General features: G+C 38.8%; 1 protein-coding gene across 1 annotated transcript in view; it reads left to right on the top strand.

Annotated features, from left to right (window-relative positions):
- Positions 1 to 17,440, top strand: part of LMBRD1 (LMBR1 domain containing 1) — a gene marked incomplete at its 5' end in the record, with an annotated part of 61,233 nt that overhangs the window by 33,260 nt on the left and 10,533 nt on the right. Inside the window, one exon of the mRNA XM_009872641.1 lies at positions 15,136 to 15,261. Within this exon, the coding sequence (XP_009870943.1) occupies positions 15,136 to 15,261 (126 nt within the window). The remainder of the gene's footprint in view (positions 1 to 15,135; positions 15,262 to 17,440) is intronic.

Genomic DNA, 17,440 nt, shown 5'->3' with positions numbered 1-17,440 from the left:
AAGTTCATGTCCTTGCTAAAATAACTTTCTCTTACATTGCAGCCTGGCTTTAACATAGTAATGTTGTTTTGCTAGTGAATTCTAAGTGACTGTGTAACAATAGCTCAAACAATGTTTATTGTGAAGCCTTGCTAGCCAAGGAGGTGTTTTGTGGTAGCTTGTTGTCAGGCAAAGGATAAATGGATAAAATTGTCATAGAACAAGGACATAAGAAAGGAGGGAAGAGTGTTTTAGTCATAACTGTGTAAGGGAGTAAAGTACCTGCTAAATACTACTTTTAGACTCAAGCAAATCTAAATTGAGTAACAAGCATAGCTAAAGATTTTCTGTCTCTTTATCCTGATGACTTCAGCTGGTGTAAGCTAAAGCAAGATTAAGGGAGGCAGTTCAGTACAGGTTCTCAGATGTGTCACAGCCCTGACAGTTTGGTGGTTGTCAGGCTCTGTGCAGCAGGTAGGAGAGCAATTTGGTAGATCAGCCAGTAGGTATCTCAGGTGAACTGAATTGCTCTCAACCTCGTTAACTAAGTGCTTTAGCTTGACCCAAATCATAAATTTTATTACTGTAAGCCTTTTCTGACTGACATGGGTCACTAAATTGTTCTGGTTATATTGCTGACACCTAGATCGTATGCTGGTCAAAAAGAATATCCAGACTGTTTAGCTTGCAATAACATGTCAGCCTTTAAATATTTCCCTTAATTATGGAAGGGAAGATTAATGTTGTGGTCAATTACATTACTGCAAAGCACATGTAGTGTTTTTTAACCTCCATAAGGCTAACACTGAGAACAAACTCATTAGCTGGGAGAATATCCTAAGAGTTTTTGTGGGTTTTTTGCTGTTTTTTTTTTTTCAAACAGCTACCCAAGTATCGTCTTTAACTATTAGTAAACATCTATAAATGTCTAAAATGCATGGTGGTTTTATTTTGCACAAACTTCTTGCTGGCTGAAATGTAAGCAATATTTGAAAAAGTAGCATTTGGATTTTATTGCTGATATTCCCTATTCCTGATGTTATTTCCCTCTATTTTTGAGCACAGATTGGTTGTAGGCACCATTGAGCTGTTCATCACAATATGATTTTGTTCTCAAAATAGCTGAACCTGCAAATAGGTGACTTCTGTTTAATGAGCAATAACTTCAGTGTGCTATGGTGTCTGTGTGATTTCTCAAATGAAGACAGTATCTCTGTCCTCAATATTGTTTCCTTAATCTTACAGTGTGTAGGATTTGTACAAATACAGGATAGTAAATGAGATGAAACATCAAGCATGAGAAATAAATAGTCATCTTTGAATGCCTTAATTACTGAAATTTTATGCTAATTTGTTGCTTCGAAAACTTCAGCCAAGCTGTCCATGGAAATGCCTGGAGCATGGAATTGCTGTTTACTGTAACTACTGTATTTAGTTGTTCTGTTTTCCAGTAAGTAGTAAGGCTAGGTGGGAGAAATGGAGGAGCTATTTCGCAGAAATTTTAGGGATGCACTCACACAGGAGATGCTTATCGCCCGCCTAATAGGAGAGGTTTTTGTTGTTGTTTAGAGGCAGTTGTACAATCTGATGCTGATGCTGTGAGCTGGTTTTGATAAATGGGTGGAACGAGGTACAAATGTGTCATATACAGTGAAAACTACTTATTAAAAGATCTGTGTTCTCAAAATTGGAGTGGGAATAGGTTGGGTGTGTTTTTATGCTTTTAGTAGCGCTCCTCTTTTGTGACGCTTTGTCCGCTAGTGGTGACGGTCAGGCTTAAATACGTAAGCAATTCCTGCCTGTAACAACATGACAGCATGAGCAGTGCTGCTCTCATGGTCTGAAGAGGTAATTGTGAGTGTGATCTTGATAGCCTGTGGAGGCCATGTACCTGCATTCCAGTTTATATTGTGAACTGGGCTTTTCCTAGGGGTAGGACTTCATGCGGAAAGCTGCTTCAGTAGTGAGAAGTTCCTGGGTGGTCACACTTCCCTAGGCCTTGGGGAGAGGTTGGCCCAGAGTATAGCCTCTCCGTCTCCACCGGTTTGGATTACTCCACTCCTTCCGCTTGAAAGGAGAAGCAGGCATCGCTTTGAAAGGAGTAGCTTATTTTCTCTTGGTAACTTCCCACTTGCGTTGTGGATATTTTGCTGTTATCTTGTATTAAAAAAATCTCCTCTAGGTAAGATAAAGGCATTAGTGTGCAGGCAAGTCTGCGAGATCTTGTCTGTAGTGCTTGTCTCTGACTTCGGACATCTGCCAAGTAAGTAGCTAGGCTCCTGTATTTTTCAGCCAGCCTTCTGCATGCTGTCAAATTATTGATCCCATTTTTTTAAGGTGGGAGGCCTTTGTGCTTAGTCATCAAACCACTGTTTGATAATCAGTGGTAGATTTCTGTATTTTTTAAGCATGGAAAGAGAATACTTTTTTAAAAGGGTGAATCTTAAAATCATAGAATGGCTTAGGTTGGAAGGGGCCTTAGAGATCATATAAGAACAAAGACACCTACTTGAAAATTTTCCACAAATACTTAACATATGATGGAAAAGAGAATAGAGATGGGGACGCAGTGTGGTATCTGTGTTCCCTTGTCTATCAAAGGTGATCTCAAATCTTTGGTTTATACTCATTAAGAGTTGAGGATTTGTAGTACAAGATGTAAGTGATTTATTTTTCGTTGTTCCCCTGACTTCTGAATGTCTTCAGTCAGTTCCTATTGCCAGCATTGCAATTGTATTGTTACAGGGAAGCTAAGAACAGGTTTATCTGGTCTTCTGTATACTTATTCACCTTTTTACTCTAAAGAAAATAAATTATTGTAAATGAACATCTAATGAAGGTTATATCTCAATAGATAATATGTTAGCAAATTTTTTAATACCCAATTAAGAATGGTTATACATTGAATGCCTACTACTTTAACACGAAACGCTAAAAGTAAATAGGACTGCTGTGCTTGCACTGAGTGCAGTTGACTGATTTAATCTTAAAAGGTTATTTGTGGAAGAGTACCATGAAACAGATGAATCAAGTGATTCTGTCTAAGTTGTTTGTAGTACAATTCATCTGTTCTGCAGTCAAATGTATGTTAACAGTACTGTTTTGTGTGACCTTCAGTGTGATGGGTTAGGTTATGATCATTCTAAAATTGCACTTCTGTGTTGTGGTAATGTACAATACTGTGAGGAGTTGGGGAAAAAAGGCTTTGATACTGGCAACAGGCAGTCTTGAATTTGAGCTTCTGAGAGCAAAAGCTCACTTCTATGTGTGTATTCTCCTAGGCTTTTTCTATGAAAAAACATTTTCCTGCTTCCACAGGAGGAGGTAATGCAATGGCGTAGCTTTTTTTTTTTTTTTTAAGAGTGTAAATGGCTACAGCTTAAATTAGGAAACTAACTAGATTAGTCATTGGGGTAAATTTGTTAAAACCTGTTTAAGTACTATTAGCATTGATCCAGTGTCCTGGGACATGAGAGAGGCCCGGAATGCTGGATTGATGCTGAATGGTACTTAGGAAATGGCAAGGGGAAGGGCAAAGTCCTGCAGCTGAGGAAGAGCAACTCAGGCATCAACATATGCAGGAGACCTCCTAGCAGAGAGCAGCTTTGACGAGAAGGACCTGGACGTTCTGATAAACATTAAGTTAACTAAGAGCCAGCAATTTCCCCTTGCTGCAGAGAAGGCTCATGGTATCCTGGGCAGCATTAAGAGGAGTGTTGCCAGCAGGTCATTGAAGATGATCCTTCCCCTCTGCTCAGCCCTGGTGAGGCCACAGCTGGAGTGCTGTGTCAGTTCTGGGCTGCCCAGTATGAGAGAGAGATGGAAAGTCCACAAATGACTTTCTTCCAGTGAGAAAAGGCTGAGAGCTAACTCTTTTTATCCTGGAGGAGAGAAAGACTCAGGGGAAACGTTAGCCATGTGTACAAATATTTAAAGGGAGAGTGCAAAGTATATGAAACCAACTGAAACGCAGGAGATTCCTTCTGGACATAAGGAAACTGTTTTTCACTCTGAGGATGACCAATCACTGGCACATGTTGCTCAGAGGTTGTGAAGTCTTCCTTCTTGGAGATATTAAAGAGCCATATGGGCATGGTCCTGGGGAAGTAACTCTGGGTTACCCTCCTTGAGCAAAGAAGTTTGACCAGATGACCTCCAGAGGCCTTTTCCTACCTCAGGGGTTCTGCAGTCTGTCTGCTACGTGGACCTGCAGGATTTAGCAATAATATCCATGAGTGACACCGTGTTGTACTTCATTGTGTGAGATGTCATCTTTAAGCTTGGCTCTAGCCTATGAAAAGCTTGAGGGGACAGTGATTGGCAGTAAGATTAGATCTTAATGGATTAATTGAATTTCATAAATGACATCATAACAATAAAACCAGTATTAACTACTGCTGGACAACATTCTGTTCTATCACAGCTGTTACTTTGTGAGAAAATGATTTATTAGAGATTCTTAATGTTGTATATTCACCGCAGTACAGCTAATTTTGAAGCAAGTGCAGTGAGCACTTTGAAAAATCGGTATTTAGTATTTTCAAAGAAGTAGGTACTTCTATGTTATAGGACAGTACTTTTTTAACTAATTTGATAGGTGGCAATTTTCAGAAGCATCTGCTGTAGTTGGAGGGGAGAATATGCCTGTTCTCTGGGGGAGAACCCAAACATTTAATTCTTACTCTTAATCTAAGCAATACTAATTACTACTTTCATCATTTATTACTGTAAGAATTTGATTGTACTAGAAGCAACTTTCATTATTCTGTGAATGGATCTAAAAATATAAATATTTTTTAGCCACAGAAACTATAGTTAGATTTCTTATGACTAACTTTGAGCTGATCCTTATTAGCACAGTCTTCTAGAATATATATAGCTCACACTTCTTGTTGCATTTTTTTGCTGAATAGTCTTTCGTTGACATTAGTTGATGCTTTGGAAGACTCAGAAGGAGAGAGAAAGATGCACCTGTGGAAAACATGTATTCTAATTTATTAACTTTTTAAGGGGAAGTAACAAAATGGTGCCTTTATCAAGCATAGATGAAGTCTACGAATGTTCACATTATAAGGATACTCATATTACTGGCAAGAGCATAAACATGGATGTTGCTTTTCTCAAGTAATTTTTAAATGAGTAACAGTTAAAAATTTCTTGGTATAGCTCAATTCTCAACATAATCTCAACTTGGTAGCTGCTTTTCTGTTTTAAAGCTTTAATAACACAAGCTGTGCTTCTTTTGGTGCTCTGTAATGCATAATAGTGAAATACAGCACTCAGTATTTAAAATTGTTTTGTAAGAAACGTGAGTAAGTGATCCTCCGGGAGGGCTCTGTAAATCCCTGACCTTGATGATTTATACTGGCAGTTTTCCTTGTCTATAACAAGAAAATTATAAATTAGGGTGGCAGTGCTTTGTTTGAAACAGTTTCACAGATGATGTAGTTTGCATCTATTCTTTCATTAATGTGTTTCGCATTGAGATTGTTTTACATTGCCTTAGGTATTAATACAATAGTTGTCAATTCCAGATTGCTATTTGAATTCAAGGCAGAATAACGTATTAATCACACAATGATAGGTAGATTAATTTTTTGAGTAATCTTCTGCATCTCATTTAGCATGTCCTTGAAGGATGATTATAATTGGCTCTGTAATATTTCCAAACCCATTTAATAAGTGTTATTTGATTTCTTATGAAATTGTAAAGTGATTCTTTTTTCTCCATCCTGAAGGAGGTGATACTACGAAGCTCAGTTTGTCTACTGGCAAATTTAATGACCTTTTCACATCTAATTTTTGTCCAGAGCATGATTTACTTTTCTTGCAGTTGACTTAGTTTTATTAACAGTCAAAAAAAACCTTAAAAACCTTTATAACCTGTCTAACCTTAAAAGCACTCACTTACTGCAGATTTTCTTTTTAGCAGACATCAAACAGTTATTGAGAAATCCAGCATTTGTCGTCATTACCGTTTAAACACTTCCATGTCAGTTCTTAAATATAAAAGAAATGTAGTTATTTGATTATGTTCACTTCTCTGTGAAGCAGTAAACAACTGAAGTAGCAAACCAGTTTGAGTGCTCTTTATTTAAACAGCCTGATTTCTACTGCACTCTTGAAGAGCTGTCGATATTAAACTCCTGGATCAATGATAGTTTTACACTTTTTGAGATTTTTAGAGTTGCAGCTTGGAAGGAGACTAATCTTGTGTTTCGTTGTTGATGCTGTTCTAAGCCTGATAGAGCAATACAGAAGATGGCAAAGGGACAAAATAGTTATGTTCACTGTTATAACTGAGTCAGAGTTAACTTTTTTAAAGATGATGTAACCAGCGAGCACAACTTCACTGTGTGTGGTAGAGCTGTGGTTTAGAAGCTGTCATACTTGTTTTCTGCATCTTACAAACGACTGCAGTTTTTTTGTTCGCTTACACACTGACAAGTGGGGCAATCTCTGAATCTGTATAATGGAGGTAAAAATATGAAAAATGAAGATGAATGTGTAGCAAGATACTATAGTGACTGAATGTTAGAGAAATGGATAAGCAACTACTCAATACACAGTTCATATTTTGTACAACAGGTTGCTCAGTAAATGACATGCTAGACGTAGCACTTCAGTTTGGTTAGTCTGTTCCATGCGTCAGGATTTTTTTTAATAGTGAAGTTGTTCAGAAATTTTTATACCCTTGTACTAACTGAAGATTGGATGCTGAAACTTCCCATGAAAGAACAGCTTTTTACCAGTCAACATAATGAGTTATTTTCCAAGCTGTATGGCATGAGCTTTAGAGAGAAAAAGACAAAACCCACCCAGACAACAACAAACACACCCAAAACCCAAAGGCCTAAGTCTGCCAGATGTCCATGAGACAGATGGTCTGCCATCTTACGCATATCGGACGCTTTTTCCTGTACCCTTCACACTTTAGGGAGAACGCATGAATCACTGTCCTTGTTTGCTATAACTAGTGGTATTCTGGCCATAAGATTCTTAAATGCCAATTTTTGTCTTCAGAATGGTGATGTCTTTAGATATGAAGAGATGTAGATAGATTTCTTCAATGTGAGGAAGTAGATGACTGTTACCTGTAGAGTCAGTTTACTTTTCAGGAACACTCTGCAGCCTAGGTGCAGAGATGAAAGGTGCAGTTTCAAGAAAGGTGGAGTCCTAGTTCTTCTTACCCAGGCTCAGAAGCGTTGCCTTTATTGGTGTGACATTGCAACCAAAACCATTCTACAATTCTATGACATGTGAGTGCACCACACTTGGGACTATTTACTTGGACTAACTTACTTGCTCTGTCAGAAGCCGTGCTGACAAGGCTGCGTTCTATCCATATGAAATAGTGTTCAGCGTAGACAACTGAAATGTATCAATTGCCATGGGGGATAAAGGTGTAGGAGTGCCACTTCCTTCATGCTTGACATAATTCAAATAAGATCATTAGGCTCTGAATACAGAAAATCTCTTCTATACAAACATATTCTTAAAAACTGAGAGGGGTTTGTGAGACCTTCCTGTTGAAACAAACTAGCTCGTACCTGTATTTCTTTAAAGTACTGTGTATCTTAAACTAGAGTTTAGCTATTCTTATCTTGATAAAGGGCCCTATTGATCATAGTCTAGGTAGAATTAAACATTTGTGTTCCATGGCCATGCTTCCGGTAAAGTCTTGCAACAAACTGTTTAAAGAAAGTAGGAATTTGAATATATATTTCAAGTTCTGAGCATTTCTTCTTAAGCTTTTTATACGGTGATACTGTAGTGGGCTTTTTTGGCTATTTCATGTGATTTCACTAGAGGGCAGTGCTATTTAAGAAATGTCAGTATTAATGTTGACACTTTTTGCGCAAGATTATATATAAGCCTTTTAAAACACCTTGGTGATAGCTCTTAAAAGCTACATCTGCTTGATATATGGACCTCAAAAAAAAAAAAAAGAGCAGGGAGTATTTCTGCTATGATACACAGTACTTTCGGATAATTTCCTGAAATGACAAGTTTCATTCTTCAAAAAAAATCTTTGACTAGAAAAAGTTGGTAAACTACCTTCAGTTACAGTGCTAGTTGTGTACCAGACTGATCAGAAACAACTTATGTGGTCTGTTTGATCTCTGGCAAGGAAAGATGATCCTGTTTGGGCTGCATGTTAATCCTGAGATGGTATTTTTATTACATGAACATAGCAAATACAGAAAGTGGAACATAAACAGCTTATAGTTCAACTAGAATTCCTGAGGGCTTCAGGCTTTTTGCAGTAGGCATTCAAGGGTAGCTTTAACTCATTTAACTCTTTTCTAAAGAACTTTTCTATATTAATTCCAGTTTCTTTTTTTTCTATTCTTATGATGGGTTTGTGTGCCTATGGCTGGTCTGGCTGATTATTGGGTGTTCCTGCCTTAACAGTACACCCTTTTTAGTGAAACTCTTCAGTAGTGTCTGCAATTTAAAAATGTTAAACTAGCAATTATGGTTCCCAGTGGAAGACTTTTGTGGTTCTTTTTAATACTCAAGGGTTTATCCCTGGTGTAGTTGCTTGCTGAAGCTTCTGTAAAACACGTTTTTACAAATTGTTTTAACTTCACTTGTGTTTTTGTCTTCTGTTTATGAGTTTTGTCTTATGCTTAACATACCAGGCAACTGATAGCAAAGACTATTCCTATATCTAGCCATGGAGTACGTGAGTTGGGCAAGTCCGAAGTGTTGTAAGATACTGAATTTGCAAGTGACCAAAGGAGCAGAACAGCAGCTCTTGCTTCTCCATCTTAACTGTGGGAGACAGGAGAATAGCTGGTTTTGCTGCATGCAGAATGGGAAGGAAAGAAATACAAGAGAAGTGATGATTAAGCAAACTAGAAGCAGTGTTCATGTAATCACGAGGTATTTAGTGCTCTGTCTGGAGCACAGAGTGTGTTTGGGTTCACTGGCATTCTGCAAGAGCAGCTGGAGTATGCTTCTTACTGTTCTTCAGTGCCTACTGATATTGCACAAACATTATTGAACCAATTGTTGTTTTCATGTGGGTTACTGGTAACAGATTTCTTTGCAAATTCTGGTCTTGGGCCTAGCTGTCACTTCTGTGAATAACAAATATGGAAGAAGTCTTAAGAGCTTTGTTCAGACTATGTTTAGGTTTGTGGTTTTTTGTGTGTTTTTTTTTTTAATAGGATAAGCAAAGCAACAGAAAACACAGCTTACCTAAGTTGTTCTGTTGGATTTCCTTCCTCTTCTCCTTTTGAGAAGAAGGCGACCTACCTCAAATCTATGAAATATAAATATGAACTTCATCAGTCCAGACATACCTGTATTGCCTGTGGGCAAACTCTCAAATCAGAATGAGACAGCTGCTTGTGGATGATGCCTTTAACTTGTACTTAGGAGGTAGCGAGCTCTTAGGGTTTGGCTTTCCAGCCCTCAAGCTAGCTGATAGGGGATGATCTTTTATATGGATCAGTTGTGAGGATTCAGGAGAGGAATCTTTTCTAAAATAAATTGGTTTAACTATAAATTCAGATTATTTTTTTTGCTACTGTAAAATATGGTTTCAGTTAAACTGCTGAGGCATTCAGTACCAACAGAGATGGCAGACCTAGCCTCACAGCATATGTTATCAGATACCAGCCTGAATATTATCAGATACTAGCCAGATACCTAGTGTTTAGTACTAGGTTCAGTTAATTTTGAAGAATGTATGTGGAAAAAAGCATATATGCTATAATTGCCTGTTACATTAGGATGGCTGTTTTTACTCTCCAGTGCAATGCCTCCTATCTGACTTAACACTGCTAGGCAAAGATTGTCTAAAAATAAGTCATGGAAATCATTGTTTCAATGGTGTAAATATGTCAAGTCTTATGTGTTTTACCAAATTCATATATGTGTATATATATGTATATATAAACTAATTTAACTACTTTAAAGATTCTTCTGGTCTTATTATTCCTATTCCAAACTTTGAACCACAAATTTGTTTCAGGACTGAGCCTTCTTCTGGCTTCAGTGTTCAGCTTTGGTTTTCCTGTACTATCTTCAATACATTACTTGCTCATTGAGTAGGAGATGCTGAAAATAATAGTCTGTGTATAATTAACACTTACACTAACCCAGGGAATTAAAACTTTATTCAGGGCAGCCTTAAGCTTCTACATCAGCCTGAAGGGAACTGGAGCCCTGAAACTAAGCTAAAACAGCTTCTTTTCAGACCTGTGACACATCACATGAGATGACTCATCTGTCTGTCCTTCATTCTATATATTGATGTCTTGAAGGACCAGTGTGGCATTTTCCTCTGCCGACGATGGGTGTCTTGTTTGCATAATTATCTCACTATTGGCATCTTTTGTATTCAGGGAAGGAACTTAAACTGCCTTTATCACTAGAGCAGGCTTGGAGTTGAAGTATAACATCTGCAAAACCAGCAATGGTGAAATCCAGTTGCTTCTAAGCTTAGTTTGTAAGTTTGTGTAGGCCTGTTGTAGCAGTCTCTTAATTTGTGTTTCTGCATACGAAATGCCTTTGGTTCTGGCTGGAAATGTTTTGGAATTCACAGACAGACCTCAGTCGGGTTGTAGCCTGCATTCTAGTTATGAGATTGGATGGTGTTTAATTTGAATTCTGGAGCTATGCTGGTGGCAGCCAGATGAGAGTGAGCTCTTTACCGTCAGCATGGGCCCAGTACTCTTCAATCTTCGTACATGGAGCTGAGTATATGGTTGTATAGTTTGAAAATAACACCAAACTGGGCGAAGTAGATACAGTGCGAGGGAGAGCCACCGTAGGGACACTGACAGGTAGGAAGATTGGGTCAACAAGAATGGCATCAGGTTTAGCAGATGTTAAGGCCTTTTCTTGGAATGGATTAATTCCAAGGAACAGTTCATTCAGTCATCTGACTGGCTGGAGGGATGGCTCTGCAGAAAAAGACATGGAAGTCCTAATAGACATCAACTTGAGCACGAGCTAGCAAAGTGTCCTGCAGCAGAAAGGCAAACAGTGTCCTCATCTTGCGTCAGCAAAAGCATAGCTGGTAGATCAAAGAACATGATAATTCTGCTGTGCTTGACACTTCCAAAGGCATACCTGGGAATACTGTGTCTTTTTTTCAGTTTTGGCCCCTCACTACAAGCAGGACACTGAGGCATTAGAACGTGTCCAGAGAAGGGCAGCAAAGCTGGTCAAGGCTCTAGAGCACAAGTCTTGTGAGGAGCAGCTGAAAGAACTGGCAGTTTCTAGCCTGGAGAAAAGGCAGCCAGTTCCCTCAGCTGCTCCTCACAAGACTTGTGCTGTAGAAAGGACCTTGTATTTCTCCGCAGCTACCTTGAAAGGAGATTGTAATGAGGTGGGAGTCATTCTCTTTTCCCAAGAATAAGCAATAGGACAAGAGGAGGTAGCCTCAAGTTGCACCAAGGGAGGTTTAGACTGGATATGGGGAAGAATTTTTTACTGAAAGGGTCATTGGACATTGGAATGTATTGCCTGTCGTGTGAAAGGTATGTGGCTGTGAGAGGCACGTACCCCAGCTAAGCACTTGCTTGTTTCAGAGCCCCGGTAAGGACTTGCACTGAGTAAATTTGCAAGGTAACCAAAAGTAGGTAATTTATTAAAGCGACAGAGACTAGATTCGGAGTTGCTGTTGATAAATTCACTCTCTGCAATAGCTCTAATATGTGATAATAATGCTAGCAAAATACTACCCCAGGTATTACTCACCAAAAGGTGGAAGCACAGTTCTTACCAAGAAGGCGTTCCTGTCTTGGGTGAAGGAGAAGGAGCACAGCCTGTCGACTCCCTCTTCCTCTTCTGAGGTCTTCTCCTCCCCAACAACACATACCCCCTTATGCTCCTTATATACTATCTCCTCTCCCCGCCCTGGGGTGGCATTCAGCATGATTTGAGTGAAGAGTGGGTAACTATAGTCATATAGGGATATTAGGGTAAAAATTTCCACTCTGAGCCCCGTGGCCTTCAGGTTTTTGTTTTGAAGCAGCTTATCTATTTGCAGGATGATGTTCGCAATGTTCGTCTCCGTGCGGCCTTGCTCTTCAGCCAAAATGGGGCCATCCTGGCATCACAAGTCTCCCTCCTTCAGCTGGCTGTCACTGTGTAGGCCTTGTTTTTCTCTGTTCTCAGAGTCTGCACAACAGATAAGTGAACACCTGCCTTCAGCAAGTCTGAAACCCTCAGGCTAAAATACCACATTGCCCAGGGCAGTGGTGTGTTAGTTGTATAGACACAGTGCTTAGGGATATGATTTAGTCAAGGACTTCTCAGTGTTAGGTTAATGCTTGGACTTGATATTAAAGGTCTTTTCCAGTCTAGGTGATTCTGATTTTGGTTCCACAGTTCAAGAAATTGCAAAACTGTGTAGAGGCTCCTGTGGAGCCTTATGACAGTGATTAGTGAGTTGGAGAATACAACCCATAAAGAAAGGTTGAAGGAGTTCTTTTTTCAGCCTGGAGAAGAGGAGGAGGTTTGGGGGAAGACTGTGTTTCAGCTCCTGTAGATAGCAAAGCAGCTTAATGCTTGCAAAGGAAATACATTAAAGGGAGAACTGAGCCACATTTACACACAGAGTTGTAAAGTTCAGTTTAAGTTGAATTCTTTTCCTTACCTAAAATGCTTAATAGGTAGCCTTTCTGTGGTTATATAGCTGTGTTCAAACTAGAACATCTGGAACATCTTGGACAGCATGAAATGTTGCTGCCATCACTAGCCTGTGATAAGAGATGTCTTTCCTTTGTGTACCTTTTACAGCATAAGGCTCTAACATAGGGACTGAAATTGCTGGTTTCCTATTGTAGCGAGGAAAATGTTTAACTTTATTTGTAAAAGTCTGTAAACAGTGCTGCAAATTATTTTTTGTTACTGATATTTTTGGGTGAGGCTATGTCAGCTATGAAGTTCTGAGACACTGAGCAGAGAGCTGATAGCCTATATTATTCTTTAGGAGTTTATGGTAAAACCAGTTCTAATACTTTACAGATATGGAAAAAAAGTGATGTGGTACAAGTTGTCAAAGATCCAGCTGAATTTGTTCTTTGCTAATATATAATTGAAGAAATATTTAAAGGAAAATACGTTTCTCCTGCCCTTACTTAAATGCTTCAAAGAGATTTAACAGGTCCTGCTGTTTCCTTGGGTTTGAAGCCTGCTGAGACACACATGTTGTCTGCTTGTTGAACTTCACTGACACTGTTCCAACAACTTCTGATAATTGCCACTCTAAACAGAAGAAACCTAATTCCACAGTAAGTGAGCAATGCTGGCAGACTGCTAAACTTCTGTTTCATGCTTTTGTAGCCTAATACTTGGAGGGATATTTCTAGAAATCATGGATTATTGTTGCTTGCAGAGTGAAAAGGAAGCCTGTGGGATCGGTGTCAAATATTTATATTGAAATTGTTTTTGAGGAGAGCCCAGAGGAGGGGAACAAAGATGACTGGGAAACTGGAGCATCTCTCTTATGATGAAAGGTTGAAAGAGCTGGGACTATTTAGCCTGGAGAAGAGAAGGCTGAGGGGTGACCTTATCAGTGTCTATAAATATCTAAAGGGTGGATGCAGGGAGGATGGAGCTGGACTCTTTTCAGTAATGCCCAATGACAGGACAAGGGACAATGGGCACAAGCTGGAACACAGGAAGAAGTTCTTTACTGCAAGGGTGACAGAGCACTGGAATAGGCTGCCCAGAGAGGTTGTGGAGTCTCCATGTTTGTAGACTTTCAAAACTCACCTGGATCCAGTCCTGTGTGATGTGCTCTGTGCAGTCCTGCTTTAGCAAGGGGGTTGGACTAGATGATCTCCACGGGTCCCTTCCAACTCTGATGATTCTGTGATTCTGTAAATAAGACCTCTTTATTAAAAGAGTTTAGGAATGGATGTTGGTGGCAAGGTGTAAGATGTGTTGAAAAATACACCCCAAAAATGGACTGGGTCTTGCTTTGAGTACAATGCGTGAGACGTTAGTATATCTAAGTAGGTTCTTAAGCAGGTCGAATCAAGTCTTGTGTACAGAAAGCTCATGTGATCTCGCAGCATGTGTGGTGACATTTATAACACATTAGCATTTGTGTTAAATCTATTCCCAGTGTGAAATGTAACGCTGTGCTCAAAGGAGGGAGTGATATTCCTGTGAAAATGTAGAAAATGCTCATTTCTGAAGTTAGGGAATATTCAGATATAAAGTAAAACTGCACATGTTAAATGTCATTAAGAGAAACAAAAGAAAAACCTTTCTGCTGAGCTCTGCACCAAGAAGACCATATTGCCAACAGCCTCCCACCCACGTTTATTTTTTTTTAAATAAAGTCAGTAGCCAATGTCTCTAAACTGCTTGGAGAAACTTCTGACCTTGGCCTAGGTCTGTAAGACTCATAGGTGGCAGTTATGAAATTGTGGTATTTTCTTGTTTGCCTCTCCTCAAATATCTGTTTCTTAGGTTAGTGGAAATCTTACAGGTTTACCATTGGAAAAATCTAGCCATAGTGTGTAGAAGTTGGCAAACAGTTTGAATAGTATAGGATTTATAGCTAGGAGTAAATGCCAACAAAATTTATGGTGTGAGTATCTGAGCAGCCTTGAATGTAACTGAGTTTAGGTGTTCACCTAGCTTTTGCTGTGTCTTTGTTGCAGATTTTTTTTAGTGAACCAGGTACTTTCTAAAGAATTTTAAGAATAAGTTGAAGACTACTGGATATGAAGAAATTGTGTATATTTGCTTCTAAAACTATTTAGGGTCAATATCTAGAAATTCCTGTATTATATAAAGTTTTTATTGTGATCTGAAGTGGGAAGTTGAGCGTTTGGGAAGCGGAATGATTTGACAAAAAAACCCACAAAGGCTAGCTTGATAAATCTTCAGTGGGCTATGCTTATGTGAAGTACTAACACTTGCTATTGTCTCAGTGATTGTGAGATATTTAAGTACTGTTGGAACAATGTGGGATGCTGGAATCTGCACAGCATGTTTGTTATGTTTTGCTCAAAAAAGGAAAGGGATTGTTTCATTAAGAGTCTGTAAAAGAAAGGTGTGGGAGGGTAAAAAGGAAAACCCAGCAGTGATACCTTATAGCTGTAATGTACAGCAGCCTTACCAGATGAAAATGTATGGCAGGAAATTTGAGTATGTATGTTCACTTTTATATTTTAGGCTTATGGAATGTCAGCTTTGCCCCTAAACTTGATTAAGGGAACTACCAGTGCAGCTTACGAACGTTTAGAGAACACTGAAGATATTGAAGAAGTAGAACAACGTTTATTACGGATTAAATCAAAGGTATGGTCTTTACTGTTCTCACTTTCTTATTAACTTTTTTTTTTCCTCCTGCTTGCTTACTAGTTTATGGTTATGCTGTAGAGAACTTTTGTTCCAGAAGGAACAGCAAATGAGAAGTGGCTAGCTTGCAGTTATTTCAGTTATTTGGAAATAAATGTGGTCACTTCCATAGCAGCAATCTTTCAGTCCTGCAATAGTAGGTGTTTCAGTCTAGCTAGTAATGATGCTGACAAGCTAAACTCAAACTTCTCCAGTTCTGCTGGGATATGTGGAAGAGATACTTTGCAGAAGTTGAGAATATTAACCTCAGTCTGCCACCAGATACAGCATCTGATTTGTTGATGCTTACTCAATGTAGTTATCAACACTAGATGCTTGCCACATGGAGCTGTTAGAAGTTAGATTCATCAAACTATTCATCATCTTTATGAATAAATAACAGCCTTAGATATTCTTGCTTCCCAGTTAATGTACCTTGCTGTTATGAATCATTTCTTTATGAAAAGCATACATATGGAAATCTCTGTTCTGAATTCTAGACATCCCATGGATGGTAACACCACTTGTAAACCTGTGGTGGATTTGTAGCTCACTGAAATGCCATGCCTAATGTAAATGGGACAGTTCTAACAACCTAAGAGCACATGCCCAAGGACAATTAGGCCTCTCCATTACATACAGGATGCTGGGGATAATCCCATTTCCCAACCCTTTACAGATAATGGTGTGACCAGTGTTTCCACAGCCCTGACAAGAGGGAAGGGCCGTTAAGATGCATTACTTGTTTCCTGGCAGTCCATCTGTGCAATTGGGTGCTCTGTGATTGTAGACTTTGGCAGTGTCTTCATATGTAGCTACCTCTACCAACTGTGGGTACTTCTAGTCTTCTAGAATTGCTATTGTATAAAGAAATTTAAAAAGTAGTCTCCCTCAGTTTAAACTGGGAAGTTTTGGTTTTGTACAGAGTGCTACTATAACAAAAGTACATCTACAGTGAAAACTAAAAGTATGAAAGTATGCTACTTAAGCTAATTAAAAGATTCAGTATGTAGTATGGTCTTCTGCTATTAGGGCACCTGATAGCTGTATTTCATTAGTCTTAAATAATCGAAACTTGGACTTGCAGCTTGAGAGCTTGGATTGTTTCCAAAAAGTCTTTTTAAAGTCACTTAGGTGCTGTACAGGGTACAGAGAATATGTGTTCCTGTTAAAAGCATACATCGTGATCTTCACTTTAGATGTTATATGTGCCTGGAATCTGGTCTTAGTCTTGTAACCTTTTTGAGAAATTCATCTGAAATACAGATTTGCTTTAAATGCACTGGCTGTGAAATGTTTTGCTATTTACAGGAAGTCTTTAAAATAAGAGGAAAAGAAATTGAATACAGAATTTCAAAATTTCAAAATATATAGTAGGAGATGTAGTAAAACTAAGTGGTATTGTTTCGGTTTTTTTAATTCCCTTAAGGATTAATTTGTTATACAATGGCACCAATGTTGGAAACAATTTTAGTTTAGCTGTCTAATGCCTATTTTGTTGCTTTTGCTTGTTAGCATATAACTTAAGACTTAATGATGTGTTACTCAATTTATACCCAAGTGTAATGGCACCTGCCCAGTATTTAGAGACTCAAAGTACATTCTTAAATGTAATCATGAAATAAACAATTATTTGGTACACTTAGCTAGTTGTTGGGGTAATGGTGCCTCTTGTTTGGATTTTTGTAAGGTTTGTTGTTGGAGCAGCAAGTCATCTTGCTCTTGCGAGTATAAGAAATGTAGCTGAAATCTGTAGTTGAATGTTGGAAAGAAAAACAGATGCCAAGCTTAATATGTTGGCTTAGTCGTAGAATGTGATTGGAAGGGACCTCTGAAAGTCATTGGGTTCAACCCTCTGCACAAACCTTTCAGGTTAGATCTGGATATTCAGATCACATCTGGACATTTTAAGCATTTCTAGCCATGGGGACTGCCCACCCTGTTAAAATTTAACATCCTCGTGAAGAGTGGTTTTTACCACCCAGTAGGAATTCCCCGTGTTGCATCTTGCGACTTTTGTTTGCACTTCATCCTCTTTCTTGTCTGGAAACAGTATGCATTGTATACTGTCTCTAGAGTTGTGTAACTCGTTGAACTAGATGTCTAGTCTCTTTTCTTGATTCAATGTCCCTGGATCTCC

This window comes from Apaloderma vittatum, unplaced genomic scaffold (genome assembly GCF_000703405.1).
Source record: "Apaloderma vittatum isolate BGI_N311 unplaced genomic scaffold, ASM70340v1 scaffold17707, whole genome shotgun sequence".
NCBI classification, from domain to species: domain Eukaryota; kingdom Metazoa; phylum Chordata; class Aves; order Trogoniformes; family Trogonidae; genus Apaloderma; species Apaloderma vittatum.
Note: the sequence above shows the minus strand (reverse complement) of the source record. Positions and strands in the feature narration are given on the sequence as shown.